The sequence below is a fragment of the Glandiceps talaboti genome, chromosome 7, assembly GCF_964340395.1.
Source record: "Glandiceps talaboti chromosome 7, keGlaTala1.1, whole genome shotgun sequence".
NCBI lineage: Eukaryota > Metazoa > Hemichordata > Enteropneusta > Spengelidae > Glandiceps > Glandiceps talaboti.
Window position 1 is genome coordinate 27463130 of NC_135555.1, and position 24626 is coordinate 27487755.

The 24626-nt window shown below is 37.5% G+C and overlaps 1 protein-coding gene across 9 annotated transcripts in view; it reads left to right on the forward strand.

The window, feature by feature from the left end:
- The window catches only part of LOC144437420 (chromodomain-helicase-DNA-binding protein 8-like), a 204858-nt gene extending 181087 nt beyond the window's left edge, over positions 1-23771 (forward strand). For 6 of the 9 annotated variants that reach the window (XM_078126352.1, XM_078126357.1, XM_078126355.1 and 3 more), the window contains 4 exons: positions 3498-3799; positions 11096-11192; positions 19002-19405; positions 20339-23771. In XM_078126352.1, coding sequence (XP_077982478.1) covers positions 3498-3799; positions 11096-11192; positions 19002-19405; positions 20339-21103 — 1568 coding nt within the window. In that variant the 3' untranslated portion in view covers positions 21104-23771. Of the gene's footprint in view, positions 1-3497; positions 3804-11095; positions 11193-19001; positions 19406-20338 lie in introns of all 9 variants that reach the window. The other 3 variants (XM_078126353.1, XM_078126359.1, XM_078126358.1) reach the window with 2 other exon arrangements.
- The last annotated feature ends 855 nt before the right edge of the window (positions 23772-24626 follow it).

A 24626-nucleotide genomic window follows, 5' to 3' on the forward strand; every position in this document is an offset into this window, starting at 1 on the left:
TGTTAATGATATCATCAGTGATATTATGTGTAAAAATATGAATTTTGGTCCAAAAACTTTGATGGGCTGAATTTTGATGAGATAATACTAGACATGTTATTCTACAGATGTTTACATTTTTTGACACAATTGACCCTAGCAACCATGACCACACTCATAGCAACAAGCACATGCCTGTATATTTCGCTAACATAAAATCTCTGGTAGGCAAGTGAGTAAACATTCAAAAAGATTATGCAAATATCCCTAGCAACAGAACATGTCCATAGCAACAGCCAAATAATTGTGTACTATTGCAAAAATAATGAGGGATTAATAGACGAGTGAATAAATATACAAATATGCCTAGCAACAAGACCATGTCCATAGCAACAGCAATATGATGATGGTATATTGCTAAGATAACAACAGCGCTGGATAGGCAACTGGATAATCATTCAGCAAATAAACACCTATACCTACAACAACCTTCGACCGACCATGACTCTAAGCCTGTCTCAAGCTGTGCTAAAACTACCTACTAACAGCCAGTTTCCCTATTGATCACAGGTCTAATCTTTCACTCCCAGGTGTTTAATTGTAAACAAATTGTTGATAAGGACAAGACGGGGGGGGGGGGGGGGGGGGGGGGACTATACAGCTTACATGACACAGTTGCACGTTTTGTAATTGTATTTATTGTATGCAGCAGACATTTCAAGTTTACAGCCTGGGTGTATCTGTGTCATATGTGATATGTGGAGTGGACAAGCCAGCCTGGTCCTTATCAACACTTTGTTTACAGTTAAACAGCAGGGAGTGAAAGATTACACTTATCATTTTTATATGTCATTGATTGAAAATCATTACTTCTATCATTGTGAACTTGTCAAAATAATCCATCAGACAACATGTAAACATTTCTAGAACTCTGGAAAAGTTAAAAGTTAAACATCGGTAGCATGCCATGCATATGTACAAAATTAAGACTGTCTTGGTTGACCTTGCAGTAGAGTATACATTAAGAGTCTTCTGTAACTTGTACGTGTTGTTACCCCTGTACTGTTATTACTAATGTTAGCAATAGGCAATTTAGCAAGACGTTGCATAGTGTTGAAACCAAGAAACTTGCATTCAAACATTCCAGTGTTGAAACTATTTGCCTAAAATCCTTGTTTATGACACAATTGAAGCTTGTAAGTTGTAACAAACACCGTGAGCCTATGCCATGTGAAGCTGTGATAATTTCATTTATTGCACATGCCACAATGAACGAAGAACATCTTCCAAGGTCATGCATGTCATGGGTCATGAAAGACGCATTACCATTATGGAGTTGGTCATTTCCCCGATGATACAACTGATTTAAACTAAAAACTGGTAAAAAAAATTGTTGTTTTTAGTCTCCGCCAGATGAAGTCCAGGATGGGGACTTATGGATTGGGTTTCGTCCGTCCGTCCGTCCAGAGCCATTTCTTGGAGATGCCTGGACCAATTTTTTCAAACTTGGTACAGGGGCAACATACAATGGCATACATATGCACGTCAATTTGTTTCATGATACGATGCAATATGGCCACATAGCAGCCATTTTGTTTGCAAATTTTCCCTGTTCAAAGCCATAACTCAGACATGCTTTAACAGATCTCATTAGTCCCCGCCAGACTAAGTCTGAGACGGGGACATATGGATTGGGTTCCGTCTGTCCGTGCGTGTGTCCCTCCATCCGTCCGCAGCCGTTTCTTGGAGATGCCTGGACCGATTTTTTTCAAACTTGGTACAGGGGCAACATACAATGGCATACATATGCACGTCAATTTGTTTCATGATACGATCCAATATGGCCGCCTAGCAGCCATTTTGTTTGCAAATTTTCCCTGTCTAAAGCCATAACTCAGACATACTTGAACAGATCTCATTCAAAGTTGGTATTAGGACAGTGTTCTATGACATACATGTGCATATCCATTTTCATTGTGATACGATCCAATATGGCTGCCTGGCAGCCATTTTATATGTGAATTTTCCATGTCCAAAGCCATAACTCAGACATGCTTGAACAGATCTCATTCAAAGTTGGTATTAGGACAGTGTTCTATGACATACATGTGCATATTCATTGTTGTTGTAATACGATCTAATATGGCCACCTGGCGGCCATTTTGTTTGCAATTTTTCAATGTCCAAATCCTTAACTCAGACATGCTTGAACAGATCACATTCAAAGTTGGTATTAGGACAGTGTTCTATGACATACATGTGCATATCCATTGTTGTTGTGATACGATCCAATATGGCCGCCTGGCAGCCATTTTGTTTGTGAATTTTCCATGTCCAAAGCCATAACTCAGACATGCTTGAACAGACAGGACAGTATTCTATGAAATACATGATTGTGCATATCCATTTTCGTTGTGATACAATCCGATATGGCTGGCAGCGATTTTGTTGGCGCAGTTTTCATGTCCAGAGCTATAACTCAGAGATGCTTGAACAGGTCTCTCCGTACCCGACCCATCCTTTATTGTTGAATGGTTTATTCCATCACGTCATCTTGAAGTGTATAGGCATGTCCCATGTCCAACGAGGAGACACAACATGAGTAGGCATGTTCCATGTCCAACGTGCAGATACAAAACATATCTTAGTCTGTTTGATTTAGGTTCACAAGTGTTGTTGCATTATCAGAGTAGTGTTATCAAGAAAATGACAACATAAACTGCCAGTTCCTTAAAACCCAATCATAGGGCGGGGGGGGGGGGGGGGGGGGGGGGGGGGGGGGGGCTGGCTATGTCATTCTCAATGACTTGTTTAGGAATGCAATATACCTTTCCAATTTTAAGCATAATTTTGAAAATGATAGCAATATTCTGAGCTAACATTGCAGTAAAATGTACACTGGCCTTCAGGTCTAGCCTGAAGATTTGGCGGCCCTGGGCTGCTGGGCCTGCATTGATTTTGAGCCCTGCTAGCAACAAGACCACCCCCATAGCAACATTAAATGATGGTGTATATTGGAGATACAACTCCATGGATGGGTAGGAATGGGAATGAATCTCAAAAAGTGTATGCAAATATGTGTAACAACAAGATCACAATCATTACAGAAAATTAAAGTTTACTGTTAACAGTTGTACTACAACGCCATTGGCTTTTATTGATCTTTCAAAGCCCATATTTCAATCATCTTAGCATGTGCTTTCACTAAGTCTTGATATAAGTGTTCTACTTGGATGGTAGTGCAGGCATTCATATTTATGACAATCATCTGTGAAGTGTGATGCATCATTTCTGAAAGCTAAGCTCATGGAGTTAAACATTGGTGTAGTATCAGCAGTAAAAGACAAATGTAGAAATTGCACACTTGGGTCTCCAGTTAGTTACTGTATTGTTTAGAACCATATTTATTTCAGAACTGTTCTAGTGTTTTTTGGAAAGCATGGACACCAAACTTTGTGTAGTGAGATTATCTAGAGATGCAAACAACCATCATAATACATGTTTGTTGTTTCCCACAGCAGCCAAGTTAGCTGAATTGTTAAGTGGTAAGCCAGTAATGGGTCTGTCTCAGTCTGATGGTAATTTATCAGATGACACGTGTAGTAGTCTACCAAGTCTACCTGACCTACCTCAACTAGCCAAGCTACCACCCTTGTTTTGTGATACACCACCCCATGATGGCATTGACAACACAGTGGAAGGTATTGCTAATGGTACTGCAGCCATTACACCAGACATGATAGGTGGTGGAATACTTGGTATGGACAGGAAGCAAGGGAAAAAGAAGAAACATGGTGATGAAAAGAAAAGGAAAAGAGAGGCTAGTATTTTTCAATGTGTCATTTATAATATTTGCTACAAGTTGAAAAGAAACAAATTTAAGTAATAAAAAAAAGTAAGCACACAACACTTTGAGAATAAACAAATATTATCTGCAACTTTGAATCTTTTACTGGCGCCGTCATTGAGATCCACCCGACAGTGTTGTAAGTTACCTCACTGATTAGCTACCAAATCAACAAATTTGTTGAGTGTCTTCTATTGGCAACAAATGAAAGTTTACTAGAAGATGCAGACTTGGACCATATCACTTTTGATGAGGGGGGTGTTTGTTACCTCATTTACAAGCATTTCTCCGTGTTCCAGTGTTTGTATCGATGGTCTGACTAAACAGCGAAAAAAAACAGCATTTAACCCTTTGCCGCCCGAGGGCGTCTTTATCCGTACGCTCGATCACTTCCCATAGAGAGCATATACGTATACATACATATTTATAAGGTCCCTAACCCTACATAACCTTTGACACGTGAATTGGCATCATTTGCTCTTATGGGGGGTATAACCAATTCAATTAGCTGGGGATTGACGTCAGCTTTATAATGATATGTAATTTATCAGTGATCTACCACCAAACATGGAAGCTTGAGCGGGTGTTTTGAACTTTGATGTAAATTTTCACCCTGGAACTTTTAAAATGGCGTCAGCTGACGACGAACTTAGATCATGGAATAGAGTAGCGGAAATTTTTCTCTCACCATCAGATTCAGAGTCAGATTTTGAAGGTTTTACAGAGTCAGATATAGAGGATGATATTCCTTTAGCCAGGCTACGATTACATAGGGATAGCGTCGACGAAATAGGATCGGACTTAGAACTCGGAAATATAAACAGTCAAGATAGTGACACGAACTCTGACCTCGACAGTTCTAGTAGCGGAAATGACAGCGACGTTGAATGGTCTCGTGAATTTGATGAACAGGGTAACTTTGATTTCACTGAAACTCCTGAAATAAAGGAAGATTTGTCACGTAAATCAGCTAGAGAAGTGTTCGAATGTTTATTCACCCCAGAGTTGATTAGCAACATCGTAACCGAAACCAACCGTTATGCTAGTCAGAAACGTAGTGACCTTGAAAACAGAAGGTCTGAATGGGTTGATATAACTACCGATCAGTTCGAAGTATTTCTTGGGCTTACTCTCGCGATGGGGTTAGTTGATAAGAAAGGGTCATTTCGAGAATATTGGTCTCAAAACTGGTTAACTCAAACTCCAGCTTTCGGAAGACACATGCCCCGTCTACTGTATTGCCAGATACTTCGTTATTTGCATTTTGTCAACAACGAAACATTAGTGACAGACCGGAATGACCCTATGTATGACCAGCTTGGTAAAATACGACCTGTCGTTGACAGAATATTGTTGAGATTTAGAGCTATGTATTCTCCGGAGAGACAGCTAGGCTTGGATGAAAGTATGATTAAATTTAAAGGTCGGCCGGGATTCAAACAATACATCAAAAACAAACCTACTAAGTGGGGAATAAAGGTATTCAACCTAGCAGAGTCAACTTCCGGGTATGTGTTGAACTTGAAAGTTTACCAAGGGAAAGAACTACAAGTTAGTGAGGGCTCTGTAACAGAAAGTGTAGTCATGAATCTAACCCGTCCATATTACAACAAAGGACACGAAGTGTACTGTGATAATTACTATACAAGTCCAGCACTGTTTACCAAGCTTCAAGGTAAAAAAATACTAGCTTGTGGAACTGTTAGGCCAAACAGACATGGACTACCCACAGAAATGAAACCCAGTAGCACAGTAGTTAAGCGTCTTACTCATGGAGAGTTTGTACACTGGCAGAAAGGCAGACTAACTGCAACAGCTTGGAGAGATTCTAGGGTAGTGAATACTCTAACTACCTTACCTATAAGTGATGACAGTACACTCATCATCAGAGCTGTCAAGGTCCGTGGCACATGGGAACGTCAGCTAGTTCAACGCCCAGTAGTTGTTGAAAGATACAACAAGTACATGGGGGGCATTGATCTAGCTGACCAACGCCTGTCACACTGTACTCTGATTTGTATGCGTGAATGTTCCTTATTTTATAACTTCAAAGAGAAGCAATATTTCTTAATATTTAAAACATAACAATTACATTTGAATAATATGTAGCAAAAGTATGATTGAGATTAAAAAATACAGTTGCAAATTTTGAATAAAAATGTACCAAAAACAAAATGAAACACGTACTTTGAATAATATACTTTCCAACATCAAGTAATCACAAACTTGGGTAGTCAGTCTGTGTAGAGAGTTTTAACATGTAAATTTCTTTTGTTATACCTATTCAGAGAAATCAATATCTTTGGTGAAGTAATAACAGGTGCAAATATTTTCCTTAGTTTCCTTGGAAATATTCTGCATGCCTTTCAAGAAAGTCTATTTAAATATTTATAAAATTGCCATCTCCTTCTACAAGAGATAATTGATATTTGAACCAATGAAACTGGGTATTCAAAAACTCATGAGTTACAAAAGTACGATTTGAAAATGCCAAAAATGTTTCTACAGAACCCTGTATACTGGTGAGATTTGTCTGAATTGAAGAAGCTTACGTGCGAGAGTACAAATCAGAGGGAATTGTGGGTAAAATATTTAACAGTGTGTCAACCTACAAACGGCATATGAAGGGGCTGACTTGGTACCTGCAGATCTTTTGGTACATCTTAGAAGTATGCATTGTCAATGCTTACATTGTAAACAAGAAAGCCAACCCCAATAAGCCACCAACCCTTCGTCAGTTCAGAGGGCAACTATGTGAACAGCTTATTGCTGGTCGTTCATTTGTGAAGAGGCCAGGTAGGAAGAGCATTACTCAAAGTGAGGATGCCAGATTTGACCATAAATTGCAACATGCTCCAGGGATTTTAGACACTTCATCGAAGTGCCAAGTACACAAACAGAGAAAAGACACCAAGTACATTTGTTCAGTGTGCAAAGTTAGAATGTGTCCTGTCCCATGCTTTCATCATTATCACTACATGAAGGACTATTCTTATGATGATCCTGCTTGTGCTGGAAGGGAACTAGCTAGAAAAAGAAAAAAAACCTAGTCAGAATAGTCAGTCATATATGGGAAATGAAATAAAGATACTAGTGGTGAGTAAATTAGAGTAAATCAGTAAAGAATAGTAGGGACAGAGGTAAGCAGGTATGCCTAGAGCTGATAATTTGCATAAAATTTGCATAAAAGTAGCAAAATTGAAATATTGATTCATTGTTATAAAATGTTGGATGATTTGTAACATACTTACCATACACTATCTAAACTAGTTACCATAGAAACAAAATTAGAGCAATTTAACATTTATCAATGCATATTGGCATTGTTTTTCTAAAAAAATCCAGGCACTAGGGGGTCTTATACCCTCTAAGCTGTACAGGAAGTAAAGGGTTAATAGGTGCCAGCATGAAATATAGTATACCAACAATAACTTGACAGAATAAAAATAATTGAAAAACCCCACACACACGCATACACGTAGGGATACAGAATTAGCCAAAACAAAGCATGACACCATCAGCTCGAAGTGTAATTTATATTAGTAGACACCATTTAAAAAAACAACTCAAATTTCAAGAAGCTTTTGTATATCGTGTGTGTAACTGTAATCAGCGAACATGCTCGTCAAAAATGACCCTACAAAAAGACAGAAGATATTGTGTCACTGTGGTCATAGGGGCATTTTCTTCCTGGAATTTCTGATGAAGTACACATCCCCAAATAACGGTATGAGATATTGTTTGTCAGTATAGACGAACTGGTTTGACCTGTTTTGCCAGATTCATTGGACATAAGAGTGTTACTGAACCCAAATCATGGAAATAGTCTCTATGGAACTCTTTCCTACCACAATTGAGATAATCATTACATTTCACTCCTATAGGACAACATTCGTTTCCTTTGTTACCCGACATTTTGTGGCCGCTACGATGACATAAGGTACAAGTTCCACAAGTTCTATTGTTTGATGTCATGTTCATGATTCACTTTCCAATCAGTAATGCTTACACTACTTTCTTTTACTGTACAGAAAAGTAATTGGTGAGGCAATTCTGGTTCACGACATCCACTCATACTATCTCTCAAAGTCACATCGTCATTTGTTGTTAATCCACCTGGTATTTATAGTTTTTGCTACTGTTGGCACTGGGGAGTCTATTTCACCCACTTCAAGTATTATTTGTTTAGAAATTTCTACAATTCTAGAGTTCTATAACTTCAACTGACTGGAACATATCCATAATAACAAACAAGTCATTGTGCAAGTTGATGAAAACAGCAGTTGTGTCCTTATAATGAACTCTAATGTTTTGCCATGGTAAATTGGCGAAACTTACAATACTATCAGCGACAGTAAACGAATGCCTTCTTGCACTGAAATGAAAATTGTGAAGGAACATCTCTGTTGCAGTCACTGTTTCTGGTGTGTACGCTTAAATAAACAAAATTGGCAAGGTGATTGAAATCACTTGAAACTACTCCTTGGAATCAAATGTAATTACAAAATAATGAAATTACTAGAACTACTCAAAAAACCGAAAATATCCCAATTTCTTCACTACAGTATGCACAGCCTAAAACGATTGTAACTCAACGTGATATGTGTGTAAAATACATTGAATAAAATGTAAACATTGATGAATTAATTCCACCCCTCATGAAAAGTGGTATGGTCCATGTCTGCGCATAAATTTCTTGTAAATATTCATTTGTTGCCAATGGAAGACACTCAACAAATTTGTTGTTTTGGTAGCTAATCAGTGAGGTAACTTACAATACTGTCGGGCGGATCAAATAGCGATGCATGTAATTGGACCTCAAAAATAGTTTTTCCGAAGTTAAGTTTTCACTTTCTTTACAAGGTTTTCTGAATGCGAAGAATCTTGCCTACATGAGTGCTGTGAAAGGGGAAGGGGGAAGTAGTGTTTAACGTGATGTTTAACGCTGATATTAATCATGGCACTATTGGGGAAAGATTGTCATAGTTCTTAGATAAAAAAGGTTTCAAGTGTATTTTAAATTTGATTGAATATTAATGGAGTCAGTGATCTCTGCTTATAAACTTTTGTAAACATTTCATCCTGTTGTGCCAAACTTGTAGTTTTTAGTACAACTGAACTGATAAGGTTCAGTACTAGTAGTGCTATAGGCATGGCCAAGTGTCTGTCTGTCTGTGTGTGTATGTAAACAACTTAAAGTCAAAAAGTGCTGGAACGATTATTTTGATATTTGGTGGACAAGACAGGTGCGTATTATCATAGTTGATATATGTACCATATTATACGAAATTTGAAGCTTGCATTTTTAAGATACAACCTAGTTACCTAACATCATTAATTATGCAAATATTTTCATTAAAAATGTAAGCAATATCAAAAATTTTAGAGGACATATCTGCTTTGTTAAAATTATATTGAAATTCAAGCATGCATTCTTATGATATATCTTAATTACCGAAAATCATTAATCATGCAAATTAGTTATTAACACTTTATAGGGCATATAAACTTTGTTATGTTTAATGTGTGAAGTAAATTATATAGAAATAGAAGTATGCAGTCTTAAGGTATAGCTTAATTACCGAAAATAATTAATTATGCAAATTATTCACTAAATCTTCAAACGAAATCAACAACATTTATAGGAGATATGCACTCTGTTATGTTTGATGTATGTACTTAATTGTATTGGAATTGAAGTATGCAGTCTTAAGATATAGCCTAATTACTGAAAATCATTAATTATGCAAATTATTTATTAACACTAAGGTACATCAACTAACTTTATAGGACATACACAATTTGTTATGGATTGGGTTCTGTCTGTACGTCCATCCGTCCGTCTGTCCAGACCCGTTTCTTGGAGATGCCTGGACCAATTTTTTTCAAACTTGGTACAGGGGCAACATACTATGGCATACATCAATTTGTTTTATGATACGATCCAATATGGCTGCCTAGCAGCCATTTTGTTTGTGAATTTTCCCTGACCAAAGCCATAACTCAGACATGCTTGAACAGATCTCATTCAAAGTTGGTATTAGGACAGTGTTCTATGACATACATGTGCATATTCATTGTTGTCGTGATACGATCCAATATGGCTGCCTGGCAGCCATTTTGTTTGCGAATTTTCTGTGTCCAAAGCCATAACTCAGACATGCTTGAATAGAGTAGTGATATCAAAAACAACCATATGAGGCCAAACAACATTAACCAGGTTTGAAAATGACAACATTAACTGCCAGTTCCTTAAAACCCAATCATAGCGGGGACTATGTCATTCTCAATGATTTGTTAATGTATGTACTGAATTGTATTGAAATTGAAGTATGCAGTCGTAAGATATAGCCTAATTACCGAAAATCATTAATTATGCAAATGTTTCAGTAACACTAAGGTACATCAACAAACTTGATAGGACATATGTGTTTTCTTATGGTTAATGTATGTACTAAATTTGTTTAAATTGAAGTATGCAGTCTTAAGATATTGCTTAATTAGTTGATTTCATTAATATACAATTTTCTCTAATTAAGCATGAACAGATCTGGCTCAAAACCTAATCAGATCTAGCCATTACCCTAAAGATTATATATTCCAAATTTCATTACAATTGAGCCAGCCAATGTTTAGAAAATGATGACACAGACACACACACGGACAGACAGACAGACAGATGGACACACAGACAGACATTCCCCTTTTAATACGTCCTGTACCCTTACCTGAGATAAAAATGTGTTTTGCCAAGCAACAAGACAATGTCCATAGAAACAGCCAAATGGTCACATATATTGGTAAGATAACAGGGATTAATAGACAATTGAATCAACATTTTAAAATGTATGCAAATATGCCTAGAAACAAGACCATGCCCATAGCAACAGCGAAATAATCACATATATTGCAAAGATACAACAGGAATTGAAAAACAAATGAATAAACATTCAAAAAATGTATGCAAATGTGCCTAGAAACAAAACCACGCCCATAGCAACAGCCAAATGATCACATATATTGCAAAGATAATATCAGGAATTCATACACACGTGAACAAAAACATTAAAAAATGTATGCAAATAGATTGTGTATATCGCAAAGATAGCAGTATGGTTGGCTGGGCAACTGGATAGTCATTCAGCAAATGAACACCTATTGTTAGCATGGACTAGCATATGGATAAACATTTTTAAAAACTGTACAGTTGTGCTTACAATACCATTGGTGTTTTATTTGACAATTCCTCTTTCTGATTCTTGACTACAGAAGAAAGAAGATGGAGGAGAGAAAGTACATAAGAGACGTAAGAAAAAGCCAAAGTTTGATGAGATGGGAAGGTGGACACCTAGTAATCTTGATGATGGTATGTACAAGTGTGTATTTTGCATAGTTGTCAATGACAAGTTATTAATATACAATGTGACCATTGTGAGAAATAAAAAATGACTTGACTTGACTTACCTCTTCCACCTAATCCCATGGTCTCATGGGATTATTTGTTTTCCACCAGCCCCCTCACTAACATAATGTGAGAGTGAATATAACGTAATCAAATTGATATAAAAAAAAATAGAGTAGCATATTTTTGAAATGTAAGGTATCATTTGCATGGACAATAAATTTTCTACATCATATATGCAAATAGATACATTCAAATGTTACTTATTCATGATGTGACGTCGTTAGCACAACTGAACTGAGGTTCAGTAGTGCTATAGGCATCGCCTGGTGTCTGTCTGTCTGTCTGTCTGTGTGTGTGTGTGTGTTTGTGTGTGTGTGTGTGTGTAAACAATTTAAACTCAAAAAACACTGAACCGATTGCCATGATATTTCGTAGGGACATTACTTGTGGGGTCTAGTTGGGAAATTGTTCAAATCAAAATGATCTTACCATCGGTTTGTGATTTTTGCTCAAAAAACTTAAACTCTAAAACTACTGGGCAGATTAGGCTGACATTTAGATGAAACATTCTTCAGGGTGTTTTTACTAAGAATTGTTAATGATATCATTGTCCCATCAGTGATATGCAAATTAGGGCTAAAAATTTGTCTTTTTGGTTAAAAATCTATAATTCCAAAAGTACTGAGCAGATTGGGCTGATATTTAATGGGAATGCATCTAGGGATGTATGGACGAAGAAATATTAAGCATACAATGATTCCATCAGTGATATGCAAATTAGGTGTAAGAATGTTCATTTTTGGTCAAAAACTTATATCTCAAAAAGTACTTGGTCAGTGACTCTGAAACTACGTGAGATGTTTCTGAAAGTGTTATTCTGCAGATTTTCTTCAAAACATTTTGACAAATTGGCCCTAGCAACCGTGACCACGCCCTTAGCAACAACCAAATGGCAGTATATTTTGGTCAAATAACATCATCTGGTAAGCAAGTGAGTAAACATTCAAAAAATGTATGCAAATACTCTAGCAACCATCACCACGCCCATAACAACAGCCAAACAGTCGTGTATTTCACAAAGATAACAACAGGTTTGATAGACAATTGAATAAACATTCAAAAATGTATGTAAATTTGCCGAGGAACAAGACCATAGGAAAAGCCAAATAATCACGTATATTGCAAAGAACAGGAATAGAAAGACAAATAAATAACATTCAAAAAATGTATGCAAATGTGCCTAGCAACAAGACCACGCCCATAGCAACAGCCAAATGATAGCATATATCGTAAAGATAGCCAACTGGATAGTTATTCAGCAAATGAACACTTCCTCTTAGCATGGACTTACATATGGATAAACATTTTTAAAAAGTGAACAGTTGTGCTACAGTTGTGCTACAACGCCATTGGCGGTATTTTTGTGTGTGTGCTTTTCCCCAGTCATTATTTTTATGAGATTTTGTGCAATTTTTCATAACAGTAGATTTTTTTACAAAATGGTGACTATGGTATAAAAGTACAATATTTTACCAACTTTCTGTGTAAAATGTGTTTTATAGTGAGACATCATATGAAACCACTAACCACTTTATTACATCACTAAAACAAAACTGCATAGTGAAGAGCTGAACAACTGAACCACTTCTATATGTTACAAAAAAAAAAGAACAAAAAAAGAACAGCCGAGCTATTCTGACCGATAGGTCACTTGTTATTGGGTGTATTCCGAATTCCCTTGGGTGTTTAGTTAGGAAATTGTTCAAATCAAAATGATCTTCTACTGGTGTGTGATTTGGGTCAAAAAATGTGATTTTTGGTAAAAAAAAAAACCTCAAAACTACTTGGCAGATCGGTCTGAAATTTGGTGGGAACATTCTTAGAGGTGTTTAGAATTTTTCATGACATGATGAAAACATCAGGAATATGCAAATTAGGTATGAAAATGTGTCTTTTTGGTCAAACATCTTTAATTCCAAAACTACTGAGCAGATTGGGTTGACATTTGATGGGGATGCATCTGGGGTGTATATATTAAGAAATATTAAGCACATAATTATCTCATCAGTGATGTGCAAATTAGGTGCAAAAATGTGAATTGTGGTCAAAAACCTGTATCTCAAAAAGTAATTGGAGACTGAAACAAGGTGAGATGTTTCTAGAAGTGTATTCTGCAGGTTTTCTTCAAAATATTTTGACACAATTTGCCCTAGCAACCATGACCACACCCTTAGCAACAACCAAATGGCAGTATATTTTGGTTAAATAACAACATCATCTGGTAGGCAAGTGAGCAAACTTTCTAAAAATGTATGCAAATTTCCATAGCAACCAGGACCCCACTTATAACAGTCAAACTGGTGTATTTCACAAAGATAACAGGGATTCTTAGACAAGTGAACATTCAAAAAGTGTATGCAAATGTACCAAGCAACAAGACCATGGCCCATAGCAACAGCCAAATGATCACGGATATTGCAAAGATAACATCACGGATTCATAGACAAGTGAACGAACATTCAAAAAATGTATGCAAATACTGTACACAGGGTAATTATTCGCGCATTTTTAATTTCGCGCAATTTCGCGCTCGATCGTGACCGCGAAATTAAAACTGCACGGATGTACTTGTGTGCGCCCCCATTCGGCAATTATTTAACTTCTTTCTTTTTTGTTACAATCACTCCGTATACAACCACACACGCAAACACACTGACACACGAGTTTTCAGACAACACCCAATAAAGTATTTGCAACAAAGTTTTACAAAGAATTATGCCTCTTTATTTCTTTATACTGTACTAATTCTTCATTGACTAAAACACACATACAAAAATGTTTACAAATAAAACGAAACAAAATGACTTCAAGGCTGCTCACAGTTTCAAGAAATGTTCATTTTAATACAAATACTAGTATACCGTATACAGTGTACAACACAAAACAAAATGCGCTGAATTAGAAAATGTGCAGTACATGTACTTTATCGGGTAGAGTGAAAAGTTTACTAGTGTAACAACTTGTAATGAAATAAAATGACTACAACAATGTTGATCTTTCAATTGACATAAAGGTAGAAAGTTATATTTTTTTTTACTTTAGGACACAAACGTTGAAACCTATATTGTAGTACTGTATTGCAGTTCAAAGAGTTTAGTTTTGCTGTTCAGCTTCACGCACAACTCGTACACGGTCAGTAATACCAGCATCCCGAAAACCATCTAAACATAACTCCGGGCGATTGTGCAGGGAGTTGACGACATCGACCATCACTTGGCATGGATTGGTTTCAGTTCCGACAAACACAAGTCCACTTTCAAATCGGAGATCGGGGCATCATCGTTGAGGTGACTTAGAACTTTGTCAGTATACCATGATTGGAAACCTTGCCGGAGAATGTCCTTGAATGGTTTGTTTACAGCGAGATCTAGAGGTTGTAGGCGATCGGTACAGCAGGCTAGTACAAATACAGTGGCGATATTGTTGTCGTGAAGTTTTGATAGTAGGTCGGCTGATCTGTGTGCCTCGTAGACGTCAAAAATGTCAAGAGCTTTCTGGTCAGCTGCTAAACCTAGTTTTTCATGTGTTGACGGCACAAATGGAATGACAACTCTGTCAACGTAATGGTGCATTGTGTCAGTGTTCGACCAGTGATTAGGTGAGTGGAACACGTCCCAGTCGGCTGGAAATTTGTAACGAGGATGACACTGGTTAGTTTTTCCTTGATACAAGAGCTGTGGTGGTAGAACTTGACCGACAAGCGAAATACTCAGTATAACTGTTATCTGTCGCTTATCATCGAGGCCTGTAATCTGTACTTGCTTACTTCCACGCAGATCCATTGTCCAGCTACCTGACGGGACGATCGAAACTCCTGTCTGATCCCAGTTGAAAATAAGGTCGTCAGGAATGCGATGATCGGTGACTGCTGTTTCAATTTTCTGTAGGTACTCCTCTTTGACGATTTCAAAGTCTTCTACGGGTTTCTTAGCTGCCTTCGTCCCCTTTCTCTTCGTGTAGTTCATTCTATTTAGAATTGACTCAGCCCACGTTTTTGAAAGTTCAATGCTGCCTCCAAATTCAGCAAGTTGTGTGCGGTCTGTTTTCATGATAATGGCCTTAGCACTTGCCATAACGATCGCTCCGTTGACAACATCACCAGACAGACGAATTGCACGGACCACCTCTTGCACTTTTGAATCAAGGTCTTGACCGAGAAGAACAGGATGACCTCGTTGTTTTGTTGGTATGTTAGTAGGAATAGATTGTCCTACTTTCAGTTGTTTTTTGTAGGCTGCCTTCATGGATCTAACGGTGCTTTCATTAAGTTGTTTGTCGAGTTGTTTTGAGAAGTGACGTGCTGCAACCATTACAACATTTTCTGCTGCATATTTTCCAATTTTGCACCAAATCTCAGAGGAGTACTGCTGATAGATTTGTAGAACCGTTGTATGTTTTGATGAGGCACGCATCGATGTTTTCGTTGACCTCGTCAATGACACAGTCAGGTAGACTGGGGCACTGCAATGGGGAAATCAACCCAGGACGTGGAACGGCAGGTGAACCATCAGACTTCTTGAGATATCGAAACATTGCCATAGTGACAAGTGGATTTGCTGTGTTAAGCGAGTGACGAACTCTAGTACACAACTGACGATTTCGTTGAATTTCGCTCATTTTATTCATTTTTTTACGAATAAATTAAGTGTGATATTAACACATTGACACTTGTTCATTTAAAGTTCACTAACATTTGTTGGCGGCTCGTGTTTTGACTGCTTTGACGGTGTTTCAAACAATGCAAATGTGAAGTATTGAAACCTGTGATTTTTTCCTACTAGGAAAGCTAAACAAGGGACGTAGACTGGTGAATTAGTTGATGATTAGCATCTAGTTGTCGATCTATTTAACCAGGATAATACAATATAATATTGTTTGAAACCTGTGAGGAGTCTCATTACTAGACTTTGGTGGCTGTGTCGGTGTTAAGCAAAGTATACATACAATTAATTTAAGAACAAAAAGAGATCGGTTTCACAGTTTCATACACTTGACACTTCATTTGTTGCGATTGACGACAGTCGGTCACTCACACTTTGATGGTAATTTCGCAACACATCAGTCATTACCGACCTGTTTTAATTGTTTTTACTCCTCCAGTCACCTTTTGGAACATTTTGACAGCTTGGGAATGCACGTAAACATTTGATTGGTCAATAAGACCTTAAATACTGCTGGAAACTTATGCAGCAGATCAGTTGCATACTGTACCTTCAAGTACCAAGCAAGTATGAAAGTCATTATCAGAGGTGTTCTTGCTGTCGGCATGTCTCACTATGGTGACGGCAGGCAGTTGAAAGTGGGACAGGGCTACCAACTAAGAAGAGACACTGATAACCCATACGACAGGAACGCTGTAGCATTAGTCGGCATGGACGATGGAAAGAAAGTAGTGAGTCTGAAGAGGGATGCGGCCAGGGTTTTGGCGAAGGTAATGGATCGCAGGTTTTCATCTGATGACCGTTACCTGATCAAGCCAAAGGAGAACGCCTTCTTTCACTCTCGTAGAGTGGGTAGGGCCCAGGTATGCAACCTCGGGTTCCGTTTACACGAGAGTAAGGAAATGGCAATAAGAAATCTCCTGCGTTGTACGGCCCTTCAATACAGTGTCACTGTATAACTTCTTCATCGCCTTCAATTTGAAGGCATGATTCAAACGGCCCTTTTCAGGGTCACCACATCCTCCAAAAAGAGAACCACCATTAACCAGCACTTGAATTGTAGTCTGTAACCACACATAGTATAAAGCTAGATCTCCACTCATTCACTTTGTATGTATGTATGTATGTATGTATGTATGTATGTATACATGTGTATGTACTGTATGCATGTATGTTTGTGAAATGATGTCAACATGTATAAGTGTGACTATAACACATTCCTTGTCGATAAAAGCAACAAACAAAAAATACTAGTAACCTCACTCATTTCATACTACCAATCTCCCTAAACTGGTTCAGGTATTTTGTTTGCTTGGTTGTTCATGCCATTTTATTAGTCCCCGCGGACGAAGTCCGGACTGGGGACTTATGGATTGGGTTCCGTCTGTCCGTGTGTCCGTCCGTCCGTCCGCAGCCGTTTCTTGGAGATGCCTGGAACGATTTTTTTTCAAACTTGGTACAGGGGCAACATGCTATGGCATACATATGCACGTCAATTTGTTTTATGATACGATCCAATATGGCCACCTAGCAACCATTTTGTTTGCGAATTTTCCCTGTCTAAAGCCATAACTCAGACATGCTTTAACAGATCTCATTCAAAGTTGGTATTAGGACAGTGTTCTATGACATACATGTGCATATTCATTGTTGTCATGATACGATCCAATATGGCCGCCTAGCAGCCATTTTGTTTGTGAATTTTCATGTCCAAAGCCATAACTCAGACATGCTTGAACAGATCTCATTCAAAGTTGGTATTAGGACAGTGTTCTATGACATACATGTGCATATCCATTTTCGTTGTGATACGATCCAATATGGCTGCCTGGCAACCATTTTGTTTGTGAATTTTCCATGTCCAAAGCCATAACTCAGACATGCTTGAACAGATCTCATTCAAAGTTGGTATTAGGACAGTGTTCTATGACATACATGTGCATATCCATTTTCGTCGTGATACGATCCAATATGGCTGCCTGGCAGCCATTTTGTTTGTGAATTTTCCATGTCCAAAGCCATAACTCAGACTCCATTTTCATCGTGATATGACCCCCCATACCCAACCAATCCTTTATTGTTGGAGGCATATTCCATGTCCAACAAGCACACACAACATATCTAAGTCTGTTTGTTTTAGGTTCACAAATGTTGTTGCGTGATCACAGTAGTGATATAATTCCTTAAAACCCAATTATAGCGGGGACTATGTCATTCTCAATGACTTGTTGATAAAAGAATCATATACAGTATTGTAAGTAACGTGTAGCAATCTAATCATTCTCTATGACTTCGGATACCGAGTATCAAAATGTAACCAACATGACCTTTTGAACTTCATTCCAAAAAGACGCAAAACAGAGACACTGACGTGATTTGATTAGTGTTTCACCAAACGTGTGACTATACCATATTGACGCAGGTGTGTTGACGGCTCCTGCTTTGAGGCTGTGAGCTACCCGACTTTCGTATTCTGTGATCTGGTAACTTGTCTAGTACATAATTGAACAAATTAACACCTACATTTGTCACAAGTCAACGGGTCACAGTATGTTCGCAGTTGTAAACAATAGAGCACTGCAACTGACGGATGCCAACAGAGCAATACTGCCCATCAATCAGTGTCAAATTTCATTGTTCTCAGCTCAACGTATTGTTTATGTTCACACAAAAAATCCACTGACAGCCTTGCACGAAAATTAAACTGCGCGTAATCACCGTGATCTCCCAAAGCGCGAAAATAAGACTGCGCAATAATTACCCTGTATACAGTATGTCTAGCAACATGACCACACCCATTGCAACCACCAAATGATTTTGTATATTGCAAAGATAACAACAGGGTTGGATAGGCAACTGGATAATCATTCAGCAAATTAACACCTATACCTAGTATGGATGAGCATGTGGTAAACATTTTTAAAAACTGTATAATTGTAATACAACGCCATTGGCACTATTTTCGTTCATGTCTTAGCTTATCGAAACAATAAAGGCACTGAATTTTGAAGCATAATCTGATATATTGACTCATTTTATTGAATGTTAGATGATCCAGTTCCAGTTATCAGTGAAAGTGAAGGGATCAGGTTGTCCGGATTAGCAGCTCCATTAAAAAAGGACCTAGACAAGTGGTTAAAAGATCATCCAGGCTATACCATAGACTACCCACCTCAGCCTGATCATACCACTCATCTACTTCCCTCCCCAGTCATGGTCATCAATGAAGATGGGGAGAAGAAGGAGAAGAAGAAAAGGAAGAGGACACCAAATCCTGCCAAACTAGATGTTAGTAAGATAACAGGAGAGGAGAAGGTGACTGTGATAAACAGGAATAGTGGACGCAAAGTGACTGGCAAGAAAGCACCAACTGTATCAACTCTGAGTGAATGGTTGGACAAAAATCCTGACTTTGATGTACCTACTGAATGGGGACCAATTGTGAAGGAGAAGGTAAGAGTGATATGAAGTCAGTCACAAATATCACAGCAACTATACTTGTGTACATGCTGCTAAACATTTGTGCCTTAACTTTTGATTTGACCATCAGTATTAAGTAATGAAGACAGAATCATTGATGCTATCATTAATATTAAGTAATGAAGACAGAGTCATTGATGCTATCATTAATATTAAGTAATGAAGACAGAATCATTGATGCTATCATTAATATTAAGTAATGAAGACAGTCATTGATGCTATCATTAATATTAAGTAATGAAGACAGTCATTGATGCTATCATTAATATTAAGTAATGAAGACAGAGTCATTGATGCTATCATTAATATTAAGTAATGAAGACAAAACAAAAGATGATCCTGTATATGAAATCCTTGTATCACCACTGATGAGATGATCCTGTATCTGAAATCCTTGTATCACCACTGATGAGATGATCCTGTTTATGAAATCCTTGTATCACCACTGATGAGATGATCCTGTTTATGAAATCCTTGTATCACCACTGATGAGATGATCCTGTTTATGAAATCCTTGTATCACCACTGATGAGATGATCCTGTTTATGAAATCCTTGTATCACCACTGATGAGATGATCCTGTTTATGAAATCCTTGTATCACCACTGATGAGATGACACTAATGCAAGAACCTGGCACTGAAACCTTGACCTTTAAAGCATCTATTCAACTTGACTGAGTTGATCATTACCAGTTATCTGATCCTTCAGTGTATTGTACATAGTTACAAATTGGTGTGATGAATGCAATGATTCTTATAAACTTTTCAGTGCAGTGTAGTATAATGTTGGTTTTCGGGTTACAAGTCAGTCATGTAGTATCTCAATGTAGATTAATTGCTTTTCAAAGTAAAAAAGTTAAAAAATGAAATAAGTTATAATTTCTTTTGTCTGAATTGTATTGCAGGCCAATTTATCACCCAAACAACTACACCGTATCATGTCATCAGTAAGCAAGGGAGGAACGTCACTGATACAACCAGCAACATTCCTAGCATCTGGTGACAACCCGCTGTCACTATCATCAATCCCTGGGATGCAAGCCAGTGGCCTTCTTGGAGCATTCCCTAGTGGCAAGTTCCCATTGAATCCAGGATTTCCCAATGTTGGAATGGGACAGTATGGAATTAATCCGTTGCTAGGATTTGCCGGGCTTAGTACACTTTCATCCTTTCCAGTTACCAGTAAGGAATCAACCAACAATGACAGTGATGAAGATAAAGGTGATGATGAAATCAGTGCTTTAAACCCAAATATTGTCACAACAGCAACTTCAAAAGCTATGCCATTCCTTTTCCCATCAACATCTGGTCTCTTTTATTCACCCTTTGTTGCCCATCCAGGATACATCAATCCAGCTGCTTTGGCAGCGGCTGGCTTAGTCAACGGAACATCTGGAATTAACAGTGAGGATTTAATAAAGAGTAGTTCCAGAGATGGAGTTAAAGTTGACTCGGACAAACAGAAAGGTGAACTTGAACTTAGTATTGGAGATATTGACACAAGTGATATTGATGACATTGAAGAAACTTTAGATGACATTCCAGATGATGGTGGTGGTGGTGATGATGATGATGATGATGATGATGATGATGATGATGATGATGATGATGATGATGATGATGATGGTGATGCTTTGAGACTTGATGAAGATACAAATGATACTACATAAGGAGTAAAAAATACCCTGCCAATAGACAGTGTGCTCATGTTTAGTTGCCTGAAATAGAGTCTAATGAAATGACATCACAAGAGTACAAGAAATCTACAAAAAACATTCCAATGAATTAATTTGCCATTATTATGATTATGAAATGAAATGATGTGCCATCATTGTTGTAGAATGAAATGACACAAAATTGTTGATTGGGTTTCGCTGAATTGAAAAGACTGAATACTGGCATTAACTCAGTTGTGTGTTGTACAACTGTTTCCACTGATTGTCACTACAGTCAGTTCCACAATAAAACTGGTGCTGCGTGATGTAAATATTATTCAGAACCAGCAATAGGAAATATTTTGATGTGTTTGTGCTGCCATTTTCTTTTTTGTGAGTGATCCTGTATCATATCAGTATCACCACCAGGACTTTGTTTCCCACTGTGTGAATTTTTCATAATCCAATGACAGAACAACTAACAGAACTAGTAAACCGTGTGAGTAAATTTATCAACTGATGTGAGTGAAAAATCAAATGAAGTAGGAGAAAGAGTGAGGTGTGAGAGGAGTTATTTACCTAGTATATTCCGTAAACGGTTTTAGAAGTACTTGTATAGCCATCTAGATAGGCAAGTGTAGACAAGACACCTTTGGATTTACTTTGATGCCATGTTATCAAAGTTAATGCATACTTAGTCATCCAGCTCATGTCAATCAAGGTGAAGAGTTAGAATAAATACTTCAGGAATTGTACTTTCAGGCTAGAGAGCGATGGTCACAATCTAATGATGTTGAAACTGAAAGATATGTGAAAAAATGAGCTCTACTGACAGTTAATACTTCTGTCAAAATTGTCCATCACAACTGCAATCTCAAGAAATCAAAATCTCTGATAAGTTTGTTAATTACAGTTATCTTTGCATTCAAAGGTGTTCTTGCTACACCTGCATAGGGACAATTTCCTGTGTGGATACCAACAGACAGCAATTTATGTTCATTCAGTATAGAACTAATACAAGAAGAGACTACCAGATGCTGATGACATTAATGATAGTGTTTCATGGGTGAATGCAATATCCATGTGACTGTCAAACAGAGATAGGTTTGTCAGACTAGGAAATTGTCTGTAGAAAAGTCTTATATTTCATTATCCATGTTGTATACTTGAAATTATTCAATGGAATTTTGGAAGCTCAAGATTGTAAATACTTTTTTTATGGTGATGGTGTCTGTTTACTTTCTTATTTTAACTGTCTGATCAGTACTTTACATGGAATATGTCAACCAACATATGCATTCCATTGTAGAGTGTTACCATGGTAACAAGGATGCCATAGTCTCTCGGTATACGTCTGACGAGGAATGGATTGGTCTATGCAGTGGTCTGTCATGAAAACTTTGCATTGTAGAGTTAGTGATTCTTGGCCAATGTTGGCTTCTTTTTTGTGTGTGTGTGTCTAGTGTAAACCCAAACTTATTCATTCATTCTCTGCTTTTATATTTTAGTTTTGATGTTACCAACTGATACCTATTAATTTTCCCCCACCCCTACCTGATTTCTATATGTGTACTTACCAATCTACATGTTCTAATTATTTGAAATTCACCAAATCAGGGTCAAAAGAAATGTGCTCTTTCAGATCAATTGAAAACTGATTCAGAGTTTATGTCATTTACTGTTTTTCCTTCCAAGGGCATCATCAGTACATGTTTGTATTTCATACCTAAATAAATATGCAACATTAAAAAAAATAACAAAAAAAAAATCAAATGACAAAATGATTTTTGGAAACATTTTCAGGGACTTTTTTTTCACTAGTGTAAAGATTGTATATGCAAACATAGTCCATAAAGAATGGACTTTTTTGTTGTTTTCATTTTACCTGAGGAGCTTATTGCATGAATGAGAGGTATGAGTAGAATGGTTTAAAATGTCTGTGTAGAACATTTGGTGTAATCAACACAGGATACCCCTATTTTTAGCAATATTTACATTTGGAATATCTGTAACTGCCGGTATTGTTTTCAAGTTTCATTGTAGCATTTTATACACAGATCTAGAGCTAGAGAAAGATGAATACACATCAGGGGTTTGTTCACACACTTTGTGATGAAATTTAGCCATTATACAATGCTATACCAAAGGAACTCTTAAGAATACTGAAGTGTTAGGGATGCAAGCTCCATGTCTGTGTTAATACGGAACTTGTTCCTCTTTTCCAATTTATGTCTGGAAATCAGTTTTACAGGGCCGGGGTCGTTCGTGTGTGTGTGTGTGTGTGTGTGTCTGTGTGTGTGTCGAGAATACATGTTTTATAAGACTTCATGAAAGGATTTCAATGAACAGGGACTTCTGATGTAACAAAAAGACTTGAAAAAAACCCAAAAAACCTATTAAGATTATCAGAATTGACAGTGTGCAGTGTTATTATATCATCCATAGTGTTGATTTGTCACTACAGTATTTATTTCTCTTTTGTGAATATTTTGTTTTATTGTCTATTTGAGAGTAATCAATTTGGGATGTTGTCTGCTGTGATTTCCCTAACATTCGGCCATTGTGACATGGGTTTTTTTTGCTGCAGCCACTGCATATAATTGAAATTTCCATGGCAACTATTTAATCACATGTATTTATTGATTTTTGCTGTCTTGTGGATCCAAGAAAAAGATATGTAATTTGGTGATTATTTTTATGACAGTAAATACAGTACTGTTTGTTTTCAGTAATGTCAGTATCAGTGTGTTTGTTAGTCCCCACCAGACGAAGTCCTGGATGGGGACTTGTGGATTGGGTTCCGTCCGTCTGTCCGTCCAGAGCCGTTTCTTAGAGATGCCTAGACCGATTTTTTTCAAACTTGGTACAGGGGCAACATACTATGGCATACATATGCACGTCAATATATTTCATGATACGGTCCAATATGGCCGCCTGGCAACCATTTTGTTTGCGAATTTTCCATGTCCAAAGCCATAACTCGGACATACTTGACCAGATCTCATTCAAAGTTGGTATTAGCACAGTGTTCTATGACATACATGTGCATATCCAATTTCATTGTGATACAATCCGATATGGCTGCCTGGCAGCCATTTTGTTGGTGCAGTTTTCAAGTCCAAAGCCATAACTCAGACATGCTTGAACAGGTACCCCCCCTACCCAACCCATCCTTTATTTTTGAATGGTTTAGTCCATGACATCAGCTTGAAGAGTAGGCATGTCCCATGTCCAACGAGCAGACACAACATATCTACGTCTGTTAGATTTAGGTTCACAAGTGTTGTTGCGTGGTCAGAGTAATGATATCAAAAACAACCATATGAGGCCAAACAACATTAACCAGGTTTGAAAATGACAACATAAACTGCCAGTTCCTTAAAACCCAATCATAGCGGGAACAATGTCATTCTCAATGACTTGTTTATTAGTGTTTTTAGTCTAGAACACAGTGTTGTCAAGTTTGCCTGTTTAATACAAGCTATGCTAAAGTTACTTACTTGTGACCAGTTCCTCTATGTACAGTAAATTTAAAAAT